An 18,430-nucleotide genomic window follows, 5' to 3' on the forward strand; every position below is an offset into this window, starting at 1 on the left:
AAACCAATGTTCTATCTAGCTTAGGTTTCTCTGTCTGGCTGTGGCCTAGATTGTGAAAGACTATGGTTTGTTCATCTTGAGGGGCTAGCGCTATATCCCAACCTCTCTTCGAGGACCACATGACAATTACTGATGTAACATTACATCTGCAGGCTCAGCCCTTCAAAGGATTATTTTTGCTTTGGTCATCATGCCTGCATATTAGGTGAGCCATCTTGATGTAGCAGGAAGGTACCCCAGTCACATTTCTGTGCGTAAACCATTGCCCCAAAGTTTGAGATAAAAGATTGGTAAAACTTCTCTAACCCTTTATTTTATATGAGTAATAGATATGTATGTAGGAGGTGGTGAGGGATGAGGTAGCTTGGTACCTTAGGTGGAGAACAAGCCATGTTATGCTCTATCTTCCAAGTTCTCTTTCTTAAACAACCATCAGGCCACCAATCAACATCTCCGTGCCTCAGGCAACGCTCTGAGTCTGCACCAGATTCCAGACCTGGGAGGAGCTAAGCCACTGGGTTCTGGCAGTCTTGGGGACCATGCAGACTAAACTTATTCCTGGCTCCATTCCTGCTGCTGCTGGACCATGCCTGGGAGGCACTGAGTAGTACTAGCCTCTACACTCCACCCCACTCTTAACTCTTGAGAATTATAGTTGGATTGTTTCTGGAAAAGGTGTGTCCTTTGACAGTCCTATTATTTAACCATGTTTCTGGTTTCCCAGATCATAATTCCTTTCCCTGGCTACCACTAACCACATCTGTTATCTCCCCATTAGAATGTAAACTCTTTGAGGATAGGGATTGTTTTGTTTTTGTATTTGGGTCTCTAGCAATTAGAAGAGTGCTTGGTACTTAATCAGCATTTAATAAATGATTTTTCATTCACTCATAATTTGCAGAAGAGTTTAGGGGGGTGTTAATCCCCAGCTAAGTTGATGAAATCATAGGAGTAGGTTATAGAGATAACATAGTGTCATTGTGTTATACCATTTGCAAAGGTGTGTGTGTGTACATGTATGTGCACCAAGCATTTCCTGAATTCACCGCTAGACACTAAGGGTAGAAGGACAAAAACAGATCCAGCTCTCAGGAAGGTACATTCTGAGGCAACTGGGAGGCAAAGCAGAGAGAGCACTGGGCCTGGAGTCAGGAAGATTCAAGCTCAAATACGGCCTTAGACATGTACAAGCTGTGTGACCCTGGGCAAGTCACTTAGCCCCTGCTTGCTTTAGTTTCTTCATCTGCAAGAAGGAGATAATAGTAGCACTGACCTTCCAGGGTTGTTGTGAGGAATGAGTGAGATAATGATTGTAAAGCCCTTAGCACAGTGCGTGGCACATAGTGGGGACTATATAAATGTTAGCTATTATCATTCTTGTTTTTATCTATACAATGGGAGTGTACTTTCCAGGGTTGTTGGGAGAATCAAATTAGATATTTGTACAATACTGAGCACAGTGTTTGGCACATAGTAGGGACTTTATAACTATTAGTTATCATTATTAGTGTTATCTGTAAAATGAGAATGATAATAGCACGTATTTCCCACAGTGGTTGGGAGAATCAAATCAGGTATTTGTACAATACTGAGCACAGTGTTTGGCACATAGTAGGGACTTTATAACTGCTAGTTATCATTATTAGTGCTATCATCTGTAAAATGAGAATGATAATAGTGCATACTTCCCACAGTGGTTGGGAGAATCAAATCAGGTATTTGTACAATACTGAGCACAGTGTCTGGCACATAGTAGGGACTTTATAACTGTTAGTTATCATTATTAGTGTTATCTGTAAAATGAGAATGATAATAGTGCATACTTCCCACAGTGGTTGGGAGAATCAAATCAGGTATTTGTACAATACTGAGCACAGTGTCTGGCACATAGTAGGGACTTTATAACTGTTAATTATTGTTATTAGTGCTATCATCTGTAAAATGAGAATGATCATAGCACGTAGTTCCCACAGTGGTTGGGAGGATCAAATTAGGTATTTGTACAATACTGAGCACAGTGCTTGGCACATAGTAGGTGCTTAATAGTTATTGTTTCCTTTATTTTTTATTTTATCATTTCCTTTATAAACAATAGCATAAATAATAATTATTTCCTTTTGTTCCTTGGGATGGGGAAGGGGATATAACATACATTCAGATAAATAGAAAATATATACCAAATGGAATTGTAGAATTTTAAGCTTTGGAACTTTAGAAATGATTTAGCCCAGCTACCTCATTTTACAAATTAGGAAACAGGTTAATGCTATGCCCAGAGTCATGCAGCTAACGAGTGGCATGGCTAGCCCTGACTAAAAATCCCATTTTCTGTGCTTTTTCCATAAGCTTCACATCACCTGGGCCTTCAGTATCCTGCTCTGCCCATTATCCCTTAAAATGTACCTTCCACTCTGAAGAAATCACTTGTCTTGCAGGGCCACAGATAGATCATCTCCCCTGTTAAAATACAGACTCTTAAACACAAGAACTATTCCCTTTTTGTCTTTTTATCCCCAATGCATAGCGCTATCTGGCTCATAAAAAGCACTTAATTAATGGTTGCTTGTTGATCAATTGATTGCTACATTACAACCTGTGTGATCAGACAACTTCACTTTTCCAGGACTCAGTTTCTTCATTTGGAAGTTGTATTATATGATGTCTAAAGTTCCTTTCTTAGGGACCTTCCTGGTCCTGTTAGAGGCAACCAGCAGTCCAGCGGATAGACTGCTGGGGCTGGAGTCAAGAAGACTTGAGTTCGAATCCAGCCTCAGGCATTTACTTGCTGTGTGACCTTGAGGCAAGTACTGTAGCCTCTGTTCCCACAGTTTCCCCAACTGTAACATGGGGATAACAATAGCACTATCTCACCAGGTTGTTTTAAGGATCAAATGAGATTTTATTTGTGAAAGCACTTAGGACAGTATCTGGCACACAGTAGGTGCTTAATAAATGTTTATTGGATTTAGTTTGTGAAAGTCAGTTTTGAATTTTGCTGAAGAAATTTGGCAGAGAAGGAGGAAGAGGGTATTTCAGGCTCATTGATGAGAAAAGGAAAGAAAAGATGTTTGCTTGGCTGGAGTGAGTGTAGCATTTTTCCTAGAGAAAAATGAGAAGAAAGAGCCTTCGAGTACAACTAAAAAGTATGAATTTTATGTGAGCCAAATAAATATAAAATTATTTTTCTGGGGGGATCCAAGTGGCACTTGAAGACGATTATGGTTACAATATATTAATTAGGGTAGACCATGGAGAGGATTAGAAGCACAGCATCCATGTAGGAAATTTTTGTGTCTGTAATAATCCAGAAATGAATGATTAGGATCTATACTATTGTTAGTCTTTGATAGCGCTATGTTTGAAAACAACCCCAGTTTTTATCATTATTGTTAAGTCATTTTCAGCCTTGTCCAGCTTTTCGTGACACCATTTGGGGTTTTCTTGGCAAAGATACCAGAGTGGTTTGCCATTTCCTCCTCTAGCTCATTTTAGAGATGAGGAAACTGAGGCAAACAGGGTTAAGTGACTTGCCCAGGGTCACACAGCTAGTAAGTAAAGCTAAATTTGAACTCAGAAAGAGGAGTCTTCCTGACTTTAGTGTCCACACTCTATCTACTGCGGCACCTAGCATCAAGGTTTTTATCACAAGAGGTTATATCCTACCTAAGACTTCAATATTTATAGTTTATGATTAAGATTTTGATAAAATCCGTGATTTTATCCATGTTAGTACTGCCTGTATTGGTGAACATTACCCGCCCTTCCTGCTTTAGTGGATAGTTTTCGTGAGTTACCATGAGCCCCCTCACACACACACCCCCAAAAATGATCCCTTAGGAGCCAGCTCTCTGGGGATGAGCCTTTCCAGTTTTAGTTTGGCCTTCTTCCGATAACAGATACATCATTGGCCACTGGGCCAGCACTCAAGGCCTTTCCAGTTTGAGAGGACTTGCCAAAGCATGAACTTGGCTGGCTTAGCCTTCAAGAGCCCAGGGTCAACTCCATACTAGGATGAGGCATTGGGGATCCTCCAAGGTGGAACAGCAGTAATAGCAACACTTACCATTTGTATAGTACTTTAGAGTTTTCAAAATATTTTCACACATTATATCATTTTGCCTCTCACAGTTTCCCTCTGAGGTTGGCAGGGTGAGGATTGTTATTTTCTTTTTATGAATAAGGAAACTGGGTCTCAGAAAGATTGAATGACTTTCTAAATGGCCAAATTGGGACTAGACCCTTAGTATCTTAGAGCTAGAAGGACTTGAGGTGGTCTAGTCTCTTTTCCTACCATTACAGAAAGGAGGGAAGGAAGGAAAGAAGGACGAAAGGCAGGAAGGAATTTATAATAATCTCTGTGTTTATCAGGGGCAGTTAGATGGCGTGGTAGACAGAGTGCCAGGCCTAAAGTCAGGAAAACTCATCTTCCTGAGTTCAAATCCAGCCTCAGACACTTACTAGCTTGGTGACCCTGGGCTAGTCACTTCACCCTTTTTGCCTCAGTTTCCTCATCTGTAAAATGATCTGGAGAAGGAAATGGCAAACCACTCTGTCTTTGCCAAGCGAACCCCAATAGGGTTACAAAGAGTTGGACGTGACTGAAGTGTCTGAACAACTGGGTTTATCTCTTCAGATTTTGAATATAGGAATAGAGACTAGACCTATGATTTCATTAGTGTAGGGTACTCTCAGATGAGGAAATTCCCTCTACCAGTGTAGGTTGTCATCTTCTCTGCAGTTTATGGTCTTAGAGAGTTTCCTCCAGCACTGTGAGGTTAATTGATTTACCTGGGGTCAGACCGCCCTTATGTGTCGGTGGTGAAACTTGAACCTCGGTATGCCTGGATCTGAAGCCGTTCTGTTTCTACTTCACATAGCTTTTTCTTAAAATCCTTTTTTGTTTTTCTTCTCATTTTTCCAGTTCATTCTAAGCATTAGCTTTCCTAACACTTCTTAGAGCTCTTTGACCACCGTCTTTTAGGTATCCTTGTTTTTATGCCACTTTCTTCCATCATTGCTGTGTCCTTTTAAAATTGTCTCCCTGTGTAATTAAATCTTGTTTCATGGTTGAGATCATTGTATTATCAGAACTTCATTTATTTGAGAATCCCATGTGCTTTTTCCCTTTTAGAGTCTATCACCATTGGAGCAAATCTATGAATTTTTAAAAATCTAATGTCTTAAGGTCTGGGGCACCTGTCTAATTATGCCCAATGTTCCTTTCCCTGGCTCTTGCTCTTTCTAAGATGATGCAGTCATTTTCTTTCAGTGTTCCTGTTGCTTTCATTCCATCAACCAGTTTTGTTTTGTTGATCGGAATTAAATTCAAAGTAGAAATTTCTCTTATTCCTTCCTCTGCCTTCTGAGAGATTGAATTGTCATCAACACTAGAATTTTTGAGATGCTGTATTTTTTCCAGCACATTGAAACTCCCAGCAGGTATATGGATAGTTAAAGACTCCCCACCACTTTTATAGCGTATCACTGATCTATATTGGTAATTAATATCAGGGAGAAAAGTCATCCATATTCTTTGTCTGTGGCCAGACATCCAATGATATCCATCAACTATGATAGAATGTTTTCTCTCCTTTTATCTTTATCTCATTGGTTTATAACCTATTCTTTCTCTTAGACTACTGAATTTTCTCATGGGCTCAAGACATAATTTCATAAACACAAACATACATCCATGACCCATTCTCTTCTGTAATTAGATCAGTTTCTTTTGAACAAGTTAGACTTTTCCATCGCCATTGTCCAGTCATGAGTCTCAAGTATTACCATGAAGTGATGTTTACCTTCCACGTGCTGTGTGCATCTTTATACAGACCTCTGCGGCCATAAGTATGGTTTTCAACTCTTTTTCCCTGTTCATTATTCCTTCTGCTTTACTACATTGCCTTTTGAAAAATCAAGGGACATTTTTCTTCACTCTTCACATCAGAGTAAGCAATTAACCGAGGACCCACTGCTCATTTGTCTTAACCTACAAGGGTACTCAAGAAGAGATTGGGTTGGTATTGGGGGACAGAGTTGAATGACTATGGGGATGAAAACATAGCATATAGGGGGTATTATGAGCACCTGGTTTAGAGTTAGAGGATTTGAATCCTAGTTCTCCTACTTTTTATTATGCATAACCATAAGTAAATCACTTCCCCTTTCTGAGTTTCCAGTTTCTCATCTATAAAATGAGGGATTTGGATTCGATGCTCTGAAAGGCCCCACTCTAAATCCTACGGCTCTGTAAGAGCCCAGCTCATCAAGATAGCCATACACGAATCATTCTATGAGAGAGAAAGTAGGAGACAGTGTGGTATAGTGGATAGAACTCTCCCTTTAGAGTTCAAGGACCTATGTTCAAATCTTACCTCTGTTACTACCTGTATGACCTTGGGTAAATCATTTAACTTTCTTGGGCCTCAGTTTCCTGTTTTCTAAAATGAGGAGTTTGGAATACATGGCCCCTGGGGTCCCTTCCAGCTCTAGATCCTCATAATAATGTTTGAACTGCCTGCAGTGGGACTGCTTCAGGCTGTCCAGAATGTATGAAATCTGAATTTTTATAAGAACCATGTAGGGTTTAATTTTTTTCAAAAAAATTAGCCCCAGTCAATAATAAACTTTCATTGTATATAGTGTGTGGAATATTGGTTACCTGCATGCTTACAGTCTATATTCACTGAACTAATTCATGTTCATAGTCTTGAGCTTTTCAAGTGCAGTGCTCATGGACCAGAATTCAGAGATGAAGAGATGTAGAAGACATTGCCTCTGCCTTAATGTGGGTAGTGGTAGTAGAAACTACTCACAAGCAGTATCCATGCAGCATCAGTAATAAAGTGTGTGTGTGTGTGTGTGTGTTTGTGTGTACGTACATGTATGTGTGTCTGTACACATGAACATACATTGATTGAACTTTCTCTTTCCTGACAGGGTCAGGAAATAGTACAGTCTCCTTAATAAAATAATCTGCTTAAAAGGGTCTTATTGTATATGTCATTCATGGATTACTAATTTACAAAGAATTAAGATACAATAAAATACATTATACTAAAATAATACTGTACGTAACTATTAATTTAGATCCCTTATTAGTAACCAAACAGACAAAGCAGTTGGATTTGGTTCGAGGGCGGGAGTTGACCTGGCAACCCCTATGATGATGAAGTGAATGCTGGTCTCTTATTTTTACTTCTGACTATGGAATTAGGCTGTCCTAATCTCTCAAATGACAAAGATAAGGCCAAAGGGTAATTGTGCTGTGCTAATTCAAAAGGATTTAGTCATGTTTAGGAAAATTGACCAGTACTTCTTTTTTTCTCCATTTAAAAAAATAATAATATTATATTTTTCCCCCAATTACATGTAAAAACATTTTTTAACATTCAGGTTTGTTTTTTTCCCAAAGTTTTGAATTCCAAATTCTATCTTTCCTTCCCTTCTCTTTCTTGTCCTTGACACATAAGCAATCTGAAATAGGTTATACCTGTGAAAGCATGTAAAACATATTTCCATATTAGATTGACCAGTACTTCTAAAGTTCGAAATGAAATTTCTAAAATTTAAATGTGAAAGAAAGTGACTGGAGGCAAAATACTAGCCCAGAGGCTGTGAGGTATGGTGGAATGAATGGGTGCTTCTGTAGGTAGATGGGTGAATGCAAGTAGACATTGTAAAGGAAATCTTTGAGGGTCTGTTGACTAGATGTTGAGGGTGGGGGGGGGAAGTGTCAAAGATAACTTCAATACTGAGCCTGGGTAACTGGGAGAATGGTGGTTTCATGAACAGAAATAAGGAAATCCCAAGAGAAAATCCCAAGAGAAATCTAGAATTTCCTCACTCTGTCTGAGAATTCCTCTTAGGTACCACTTCTAGGCATTTGTGGGGAAGCAGGGAGTGTTGAGGACTTTGTTCCCTGCAGAAACCTCAGACAAAAAAAGCTCTTATAAGTACTATGGTAGATTTTTGAAATGCTATTTTGCTACTGTTGACAAGGTACAAATAGCCCTCATAGTGGAATGTGACCCCTCTACAAGGTAAATAAGTATTCCTGAATGTGCTTTCTTTTATAATGTAATAGTTTAAAACCAAATTGCAGCATCAAGAGGAAAAAAAACCCAACAACGCTCTTAGAGCCTCTTCGGAATTTTTATCTCAAGGGACCTACCCCCCAACACATAAAAGCCCTAAAATTGTACCATTTAGTTTCATCCAGATGTTCTACATAATCAGAAAGTATACGCAAACCAGTCTGTAGTTACAAAAATGTAAACTTAATGTTTCTTAGAGCCAAAGGAGTCTGAGAGCTCATGTAGCAAAGCTTCTCTCTAAAAATAAATAAATGAACAAAATAAATGAATGAACAAATGTTTGTTCAATAAATATTTATTCAATAAGTGCTTGTTAAATAAATAAAAAAAGAAGACCTCAACACTGGATTTAACAAACTGTATAATCCATCCCTGTGTGGTTAAATTTATTATACTAAGCATGTTAATTCCCACTCAGTCTTTGAAAGCACTTTTTCAATGGAGAAAAACCTTAATATCATCATCTGGAAAATAAGTATGGCTCACCCATTTTCTAGAAAAGCAAACTTCCTTGGCATTGGCATTCCTTTGCTGTGGTCTTTGAGATCATCTTTGTTAAAATCATGTTGCATTTTCATAACTATAGGCATAACTGACATTAGCTTTTGGTATTTCCCTGCAGACTAGATGAAATTAAGAAAAAGTTTGGGTACAATTCCCCATACTCACTTCAGGAAAAATGGCAGCCAATTCCCCTCAGAAGGAAGGAATCCAAATCTCCTACAACAGTGTCTTGAGGTGGTGTTGAAAATTCCCTTTCTGTTTATGCAGCAGCTTACATGTATCTCTGTTTGCTTTGTAAAGGGGGAAGAGTCCTGCACAAGCTGAACTTTCCTATCTGAACAAAGCAAAATGGTTAGAAATGTATGGAGTAGATATGCATGTAGTTAAGGTAAGACATGGAGCAGCACCATAGTAACTAAATAACCTCTGTATACCTGTTGTTGAAAACTTAGAAACAAGCCTTTGGTGATACATTTTGTATTCTGTTAAGATTAGTGGAGATTGTAAGTTCCTTGAAAATAGGAATTTAATAATATGTAAATATTGAATGTCTCTCAATGCACAGCACAGTGCTAGCTACTTTAAAAATGTTTATTATATTGAATTAAAACATTAAACCCTGTATACTGATTGTCACTTCTTTTGTTTATAGGGAAGAGATGGCTGTGAATATGCTCTTGGTCTAACACCAACAGGGATATTAATCTTTGAAGGAGCTAACAAAATAGGTTTATTCTTTTGGTAATTTAGCTTGTCTAATATTATTTTAAATGTGTCCTATTTTGTGGTGGAATGATATGTTATGGCAGATAATAACAACACTGAAAGCTGGTGTGGCAGAGTGGACAGAAGGCTGACCTTTAGAATTAGGCAGACGTGGGCCCAAGTCCTCCATCTGCCCTTACAAGTCTGGAAGACTATATACATTACAGATGAGCTCTTGATTTGTGTTACTGAAATTTCAAACTCCATACTTGGAGTTTGCCATAGTAATAAAATCACAGAAAAAGAGAGAATATTGAGGTGGTTTTACAAAACTCATGTCATCACAGTATGTACCCCCACGCTTGTCTCTCCCAAATTCTGGATGGTCCTGTTTAAATTAAATTGCTTCATGTCAACACAACGACACCACCAGAAAATTCACCATAAGAGGATAAACTTTTTTGCCCAGGTAGCCCATGAAACTATCTTCTAAGACATGAATGTCTTGTAATTATCATTGGTAAAGTGATCCTTGAATTATTGAATAAGGTTTCACCTAAGCTAAGAGTCTTAAACAACAGAATGGCAACCACTGTTTGATATATGGATTGCTTGTATTTATGATTCTACTGTAAAAATGTTTAAACGTTTTCTCTGTAACTAGGCCCAAAATCACTAAAATGGATTTTAAAAAGAGCAAATTAACCCTTGTTGTCGTAGAAGATGATGATCAGGTAATTATCCGTACTCTCTTTTCTGTCTTCTTATCAGCGCTTCACTAACATCAGATGTGCAAAACTAACGATACTCTGTTTTATATTTAAGGGGCGAGAGCAAGAGCACACGTTTGTTTTCCGATTAGATAGCTCCCGGACCTGCAAACACCTCTGGAAATGTGCAGTTGAACATCACGCGTTCTTCAGATTGAGGACACCAGCAAATAATAAATCCAATAGATCAGACTTCATAAGGCTAGGATCACGATTTAGGTTCAGGTAACTAACCATCTGTCTAAGTTAAGAGACTGTTAGTTTCAAAGAATTGTTGTTCAGTCATGTCTGACTCTTCCTTACCCATCTGGGGATTTCTTGGCAAAGATACAGGAGTGATTTGCCATTTCCTTTTCCAGCTCATTTTATAGATGAGAAACCTAAGGTAAACATAGTTAAGTGCCTTGTCCAAGGTTACGCAGCTAGTAATTGCCTGAGGCCACATTTGGACTCAGATCTTCCTGACTCCAAGCCCAGCACTCTATCACCTAGCTGCCCCCAAAGAATGGGACAGGTTTATCTATGAGAAAAGCAAATGCCCTGAGGTAGCAATACTAGGACTATAATGGCCCGAGCAAGGGAGGTAGGGATGCCCTAATGAGGCTACATCCAGAATATCATGTCTACTTCTGATGACTTTGTGCAACTCTGCCTCACTTAAATCCAGTTCTTGCACAGGTCATGACCCATGATGTCATTGATCCTGTTTGAAAATAAAGGATAAGGACACTGAGCCTGTTCAGAGGATGGTGACCAGGTTGATGAGGGGGCTGCATACCATTCCAGACTGGTTGGAGGTGTAGGGAATATTTAACTTGAAGAGAAGACTTAGGGAGGACATACTAGTTATTTTCAAATATCAGAAGGGCTGTCATGTAGAAAAGGGAAGAGACCTTTTTTTTCTCCTCTCTTAATCTCAGAAGGCAAAACTTGGAGATTTGGTTGGGAATTATAGGGAAGCAGATTTTGGCTTAATAAAAGAATGAAATTTCCTTTCAATGAGAGCTGATAGGATTAGATTGTTTCTGGAGGTAGGAAATTGCCTCTAGATGACTGCTTGGTGGCAACGTTAAGGGTGATATTCTTCTCAGATCCTGATGATGAGAACCCCTCCTAATTTTAAGTCTGTGATTCTGTTAGAATGTCAGATTTAATCATAAAACTTTTCACCTGTGAATGCAATCATATCTTGGCCCTCTTCCCACATGATACATCTCATTAAAATCTGTTTCAAATTACAGAAATTATCCACTGGAAAATTTATTGGCAACATGAGGATATTACTGTGAAACTCTTACCGCTCCCCCCTCCCCCGCAACCTGGGCATTCTCTATTTTCTTTAGAGTGTTTGAAAATGTGCAGAAATATAAAGGCAACTTCTCTTTAAGAAAGAAACACATTTTGTAAGAAGCATCTGATAGCTTATAAAATGCTGAAACATCTATGGGAAGGTTTTTAAAGAAACTCGCTTATATATTTGTACCCATTTTGAGAAAGAAGTACATGAATGGCATGCAGAGGGTATGGCGGGGGGGGTCTACATGATGCAAAAGAAAAAATTGTGTATTTGTAGTCATGGGATCTAAGTTCAGAACTGAGCTCTGCTACTTTATGACCTCTGTCACCTTGGGCTAGTTACTTGGCCTCTCTGGACCTCCTTCTCCTTCTTCATAGTTCATCAATAAAATTTTGCTGTTTGTCCTTCATTCTCGAAGGGGAACATGGCATCAGGGAGGTGATGCCATGACATGCCAGCGAATTGGATTTGAGTGAGGGAAGGCTGTGCAAAGTCACCAGCCTCACTTTCTCTGCTGGAGCCATCTGGGTCCAGTGGTGAGATATAGATCAAGACGATTGGAGATGGCACGGGGTGTAATGGAAGACCTTGGCCTTTTCAAACTAAGGTCTTTAACAGGTCTCCATTTGACTGAGGCTTAATAAAAAATGAGGCAAAGAACGGCCTCTTTTAAAAAAAAAAAAAGATCTGGCAAGGGAAGACCTTCAGGGTTTCTGGCCAAAACAGAAACAAGTGCTATTTATCTTCATTCTGAGCCAATCAGGGCCCAAACAGTGACCAAGAAGGCTTTGTCTGGGACTAGAGTGATTTGGGTTAAGGCTGGTCTTTAAGAAGAAAAACGAAACCAAAAAAAATAGTTTCAGAGATTAAAATTTACATTGTACCATGTATTAAATGACCCCTAAGGTCATTCCCAGCTCTAAATCTACAATATGATGTGTGGTTGCCACAGGACTCTTCCCGATTAGAAGGAGACTGCCACAGGATTTGACAGAATCAGGGAGTCACCCAATGATCATCTTTCCCTTGGTTTTGTCCCTTGGCCGTAGGGGAAAGATCAAGCCAGGGAAGATGAAAGGGAAATTTGTGGGTCAAGTCACTATGTAGTGTGAAGCTCAGTTGCCCCTTGGAAGCACTAAATAAATAGAACTTTGTCTTCTCTCTGGTAAGCTGTAAACCGAGGCTTATTGGAGGCCTGAAAATGGCCAAAGAGATACCAAAATGGGTAGAGTGGGCAGATGGTAGAAGAAGCATCGAATTTCTGAAAAGCTGTCTACAGGCACAGGACTTTTTGATATCTAAATTACTCTAGGTCAGAGAACTAAATGTGATTAGGAAAGTCAAAGCTTAAAGAATAATTAATAATGGCTGATTTTAGTAACTGAGGTCTCTGTATTTCTGTTATTCTTGCTTTATAGATCTGATCTTGTATAATAAAGATAATAATTAGGTATTCATTAATGATTTGTAGTAAATATTTTTTTCCTACCTGAGAGTGATGGATTGTAAAAGTATGGCACTTGGAGCCAGGAAGACCTGACTTTAATCCTTTCTCTCAAACTTCTTGTGTGACCACAGGCAAATAATCTGTCTGAGCTTCAGTATCCCAATATGTAAAATTGGGAAATTAATAACATCTACCTCATAGGTGAGGATCAAATGAGATTATGTATACATATATATACATATATATGTATATATATACACATACATACATACATATTATATATATATGTATATATATATACACACATACATACATATATAGTGTTTTGTAAACCTTAAAGTGTTATAAAATGTTGGTGGTTATTATTATTATTATTTGTTTTAGGAAAAGCACAAATAAATGGATCATATAGTACTTTTTTTTTAGAAATTCAGTTTGTTATTCCTAAAGTAAAGCCTACCCATTCAGACTATGGAACTGTAACCCGACACTACCATTTACTTGGTGGTATCTCTCTAAATTTTGGGCATATTGCCTTGGAGGAAATTATCAACTTCTGGAAGCTTTATCCTCGTTAACCCAAACTTATTAAGTCATGGAAATCATAGGTCATAGGTTACCATTTTGTCTCATGATAACACACTGACCCATAAACTGAATTTAAGATTCAGTTGAACTCTAGAACAATTATACTTCATGATTGAGTTGAAACAGTGATCCCATTTAATCCAATCAAAAAACTCATTTCAGTATAAATTCTTCTGCAAATATATTGTGATAAAGTTGTTAATCTACCAAAAAAAAACCCTATTTATTTTCTAGTGGGAGGACAGAGTATCAAGCCACTCATGGAGCCCGGTTACGAAGAACCAGTACATTTGAAAGAAGACCTAGTAAACGGTACCCATCACGGAGACATTCAACTTTTAAAGGTTGTGTGTTTTTCATTCTGTTTCAAATAGTATATTTTTCTTTAATTCATCAAATGCATTATGATGCAGAGTTTGAACTTCTTGGCTGCTTTCATCCTAGAGAAGTAGAAAAAGTTTATCTGGGTAGCTCCTAAACAAGTTTAGTCAGTATTTGCTATGCAACCATTCCCTTTTGTTCTTTCTTTTTCATGTTTTCATTCTGTCCTCTTGACCAGCCTTGTCTGTCACTAACTCAGCCTTCCTCACCCTTTCATGAGCAGGCAGTGGGATCTCAGAAGTATCATGGGAAAATAAGTATTTTAGTGGTGAGAATGAAGTAGCTATCTCACCTAGAATAAATATGTCTTTTGCAAAATCAACAAGCCAATATCCCCAGCTATTGTACCATAAGAATTGTAACAGGAGAGGGAAATGATGGACAATGAAGACTTTAGACTCAGCTGAGAAAAAAAAGTAATATGATGATTCAAGTGTAGGCATATAAATTTAAATACATGGGCAGACATTCATATAAACACTTGAATACTTTTTGGTTGACTTTGTGAAGACCCTCCATGATCTGTCCTTACACAGTCATGATGCCTGTTGGGTCATCCGAGTCCTTTGAATTTTCAATGAGCAAGATTCATTGCCAGCACGACTCAGCACTGTCATCAAAGTAAATTATTTATAGTTGGCATCAACCTTAATTCCCCAAAGACCTCATAGGGCCCGATATAACTTGAGTCCTTCCCAACAGAAACAAGCTATTCCATTATAGTTATTTGCAACTAACTCATTATAGTCAAAGTCCCACAAACTTCTGTCTACCAGCTCATAATAATCAAATGAGGGAAGGGAATGCTGACCCAGATTTTCCCCTCCTTTGACAATAAGGTGGTCTATTGCAGCTCTCATCCGATCTGCAGGAAAAGTCCCATGTCTGATACCTTACAAACACTTCCATTGAGAAGAAGGAAGATCAGCCCATCTCTAGCAGCAAAATACATTAAAAGGAAGGGGATATGATTGAGATAGGAATGATGAGAGAATAATGGGCTGATAAAGTAGAGGGACATTATTAAGCTCATGTGATTAATGGGGGTGGCATGATTCATGGTGAAAATTGGTTTTACAGATTTCATAATTTACATAGCTTAATAACTTGTATAGTGTTAAATTGTATTAATCCCAACGTAAGCTGTCCAGTATTAAAGGGCAGGAAGCCAAAAGTCAATCCCTGGAAAGGAGCACAGAAAAAAAGAATCTGCTGCTGGTAGGTGGTTCGTTGTGGTCTTTCCCCTAATTGGTGAAGAGAGGGAAAACCTTTCACAGCACCTTTATTTCAGTCTTCCCCTCTTCATCAGCTTGTCTTAATGCAGTCAACCATGTATATATCTAATAAAACTTTGCTTCCTCCTGTTATCTCCTCTAGCTGCCATCCTATTTCTTTTCTTTCTCTCCTTTATTTTATGGACAGATTTCTTGAGCTGGGTCTCACTGGCTGCCTCCATTTCCTCATTCCCCTGTGAGGTGCTCTGCCATCTGGCTTCTCTCCTATTACTTTGCTGAAAATTCCTTTCAACAGCTCCACATTCTGCTGCTTTTCTTTAAACTTATTCTTTTTTTAATGTCTCTGCTGCACTTAATACTATTCACCAGCTCTTCCCTTGGAGGGTAGGGGGAGAAAAAGCAAGACAGCCAGTGCCGAACCTTGGAAAATTAAGGATAAAATAAATTTCCTTTTAAAAGAACTAAGAGAGGGAAAACCCATGGTTGCTGTCCTCAAAAGGAGGGAGGAGAAAAGTGTCAAGAAGTGGTCCTGTCAATGGACTATGAGAAATTCGAAGAGGGAAAGAAAATTTTTGCTTCGATGGAGAATGGAATTATGAAATACGTCATGGTGCATTTGAGTTGGGCCTTGATGAAAAAAATGGAAAAACTTAGCAGTTGGCAGTTGAGGTAAAGTAGGGCATGCCTAAACTAGGAGTAAGCAAAGAATCAATCATTCACCAAGCATTTATTAAATAGCTGCCCGGTGTCAGGCACACAGAAGACAGGAAAGGAGAGAATAAGCATGAGAAATGAAGAGTAGTGGTCTAATTCAGCTGAAACGTGAAAGGGATTCTTACTGAGTCTGCCTCAACATTAACCTTCCCATTCGTCCCTTTCTCTCCATTCACACAGAAGTTACTGCTAGCCCAGGCCTTCATCACCTTTCACTGTTTGTTCCCTTCTTTCACCCTGCCGTCTCCAGTCTGTCCTCTACACAGCTGCCAAATGATCTTCTGAAAACATAAATTGTACCCCTTAATTCAGACATTTCAGTAGCTCCCGATTGCTCCTAGGGTTGAATACAAAATCCTCAGCCTGACATTTTAGGTCCTTCATTCACAATCTGGTTGCTACCAACCATTCTAGGCTTCTTTCATATTGTTCTAGTTATACTGAACAGCTGGCTAATTCCTCTTCAGAACATTCCACCTCCTCCCTCCATGCTTTCTGTACAGGTGGTCCCCTAGGTTTGCAGTCCTCTCCCCCACCCACCTCAAGGCCTCTCCTGACCCTCCTGATTATCAGCACTCTTACTATCTTGAAATTGCTTTGTATTTATTTTGTTATGTACATGTGGTGTCCCAGTTGAACGTGATGGTAGAATCTTTTGCTTTTGTTGGTATTTCCAGCCCCTCACCTAGTACCTTCCACATAATAAACTTTTAAATTATGTGCTATGGCAAGGCAGGGTAGACAGGTTGGAGCAGAATCATGGAGAGCTTTGATTGCCAAAGTCAGGAGTGTATACTTTTATTCAGAAGGCAACAAGAAGTTGCTAAAGCATTTTGAGTAGAGTTGCTAGAGAGAGGATAACTTAGAATGAAGAACATCAGTATGATAAGACTTGTAGACTGTTCCCTTCTTCTCTCCCTCTACCCAAATTCTACCCATTCTTCAAGGCCAGGGTCAAGTTCTGGCTGTTCTGTGAGGTTTTTTCCTTAATCATAATAGCATTCCTTTATCATAACCATCCTCTGGACTCCTCTGGTAACACTTAGCCTATATGACAGCTTTTCTGTGTGTGTTCATCTTGTGTGTACATTTTTCTATTCTCCCCTGGTAGAGTGGAGGCCCCCTGAGGAAAGTGTCCCTTTCCTTATACTTTGGTACCACACATTGCACCTGGGCATATAGTAGATACTGAGTAAATACTTGTGGGTTAATCTTTAAATTACAAGTAGTGCCAATATGTTTAGAACTGGACTACTCAAGGTTCAAAATAATGTAAGAGAAAGTAGAATCTCATGTTTTAGGAGAACTTGGAAGTATAAATAAAGATTTCATTGATGGGGCCTAAGGAGCATTTTATATAAAATTTTATATAAAAAGTTTATATAAAAACACATGGAAAGTAGAGCTAAAAGAGTTGGAGTTTATCTACTTATTTTGATTGATTTATGGAAATTTATTAATTATTTTCATGTAATTAGCATGATTTGTTATTAGTTTCATTAATAATAAATAGCAACTTTTTTATTTCTAATTATTATTATATATAATCTATTTTATATATAACTTAATATATGATGTTATAAGGTATATAATTCTATATTATGTATTTGTGTATCATAATACCAATATATTAATTTATTAATGATAATAGCTATCATTTATATAGTGCTATCACTTATCATGTCACTTGTGTATTGACTCATTTGATCCTTACAACAATCCAATGAATAGATGCTGTGCTAGTATTCCCATTTTACAGATGAGGAAAACTGAGACACAGAGAGATCAAGTGAATTGCCCAGGGTTAAACAGCTAGTTAGTGTCTGAGGTAGGATTTGAACTTAGGTCTTTCTAACTCCCAAATTCCACACACAGCAGTCATTTGTGTATGTATGCTTCCTTCATTCCTAAATTTGTGAAGTCAGTGAAGGCAAGGACCAAGTTGTCATTATCTTTGTATTTTTTCTGGCACCTAGCATGATACTTGCATGTGATAGATAATAAATAATTATTGAATAAATGATTCTTTGTATTTGGAGAAGAGTAGAGGGGAACTTAAAACCAATAGAAGAGGGGACGAGAAAGACAAGGAAAAGAGACAAAAGAAAGTAGAAGAGGCGACCAGATAGGAGAAACCTGTAGTAAGTTTTGAGAGTTGGAGGGGATGAGAGACTTTATGTGCAACCAAAATAAATGTGTCCCTTTCCAGGAATAATAGTTCACCTGTGCTAGATGTTCTCAATTCTCTATCTCCTTTCCCCACCTGTTTCCACTCCCTTTTTCTCATTCCATCTGCGGAGTGATGGATAAAACACTGAAGTATTTGATTACACTGTCTCTGAGAATGAAGAGCCTCTCTGAGCTTAAGGTGATAAAGACAGCCATGGTGAAGAGGTTATTTTTTTTTAGGTTAGAAAAACGTTCTTGTGAAGATGTGCTTCAAATACAAAATTAGTTTGCTTAACCTGTCTCTTTCCAACCTGCCTTAAAGCAGTTTCTAAAATTGTGATACTTTTTCGGTTTCTGGGATGTTGGCTTAACCTGTTCTTTGTTTGTTTTTTTTTAAGCGAACAACCCAGTGAAAGCAACCCAGCTATGGTGAGTGTTACCCAAATCCTCATGTACAAAACAGTGGTTGTGATTGGATACAGAAGACTTCATTTTACTGCTCTTAATTTTTTCCTAATACGTCT

General features: G+C 38.4%; 1 protein-coding gene across 2 annotated transcripts in view; it reads left to right on the forward strand.

Moving 5' to 3' along the window:
• Positions 1-18,430, forward strand: part of EPB41L4B (erythrocyte membrane protein band 4.1 like 4B) — a 247,617-nt gene that overhangs the window by 119,062 nt on the left and 110,125 nt on the right. For both annotated transcript variants that reach the window (XM_036738343.1, XM_036738338.1), the window contains exons 8-13: positions 8,901-8,988; positions 9,253-9,341; positions 9,970-10,039; positions 10,131-10,300; positions 13,642-13,751; positions 18,305-18,335. In XM_036738343.1, the coding sequence (XP_036594238.1) occupies positions 8,901-8,988; positions 9,253-9,341; positions 9,970-10,039; positions 10,131-10,300; positions 13,642-13,751; positions 18,305-18,335 (558 nt within the window). The remainder of the gene's footprint in view (positions 1-8,900; positions 8,989-9,252; positions 9,342-9,969; positions 10,040-10,130; positions 10,301-13,641; positions 13,752-18,304; positions 18,336-18,430) is intronic.

This window comes from Trichosurus vulpecula, chromosome 1, assembly GCF_011100635.1.
Source record: "Trichosurus vulpecula isolate mTriVul1 chromosome 1, mTriVul1.pri, whole genome shotgun sequence".
NCBI lineage: Eukaryota > Metazoa > Chordata > Mammalia > Diprotodontia > Phalangeridae > Trichosurus > Trichosurus vulpecula.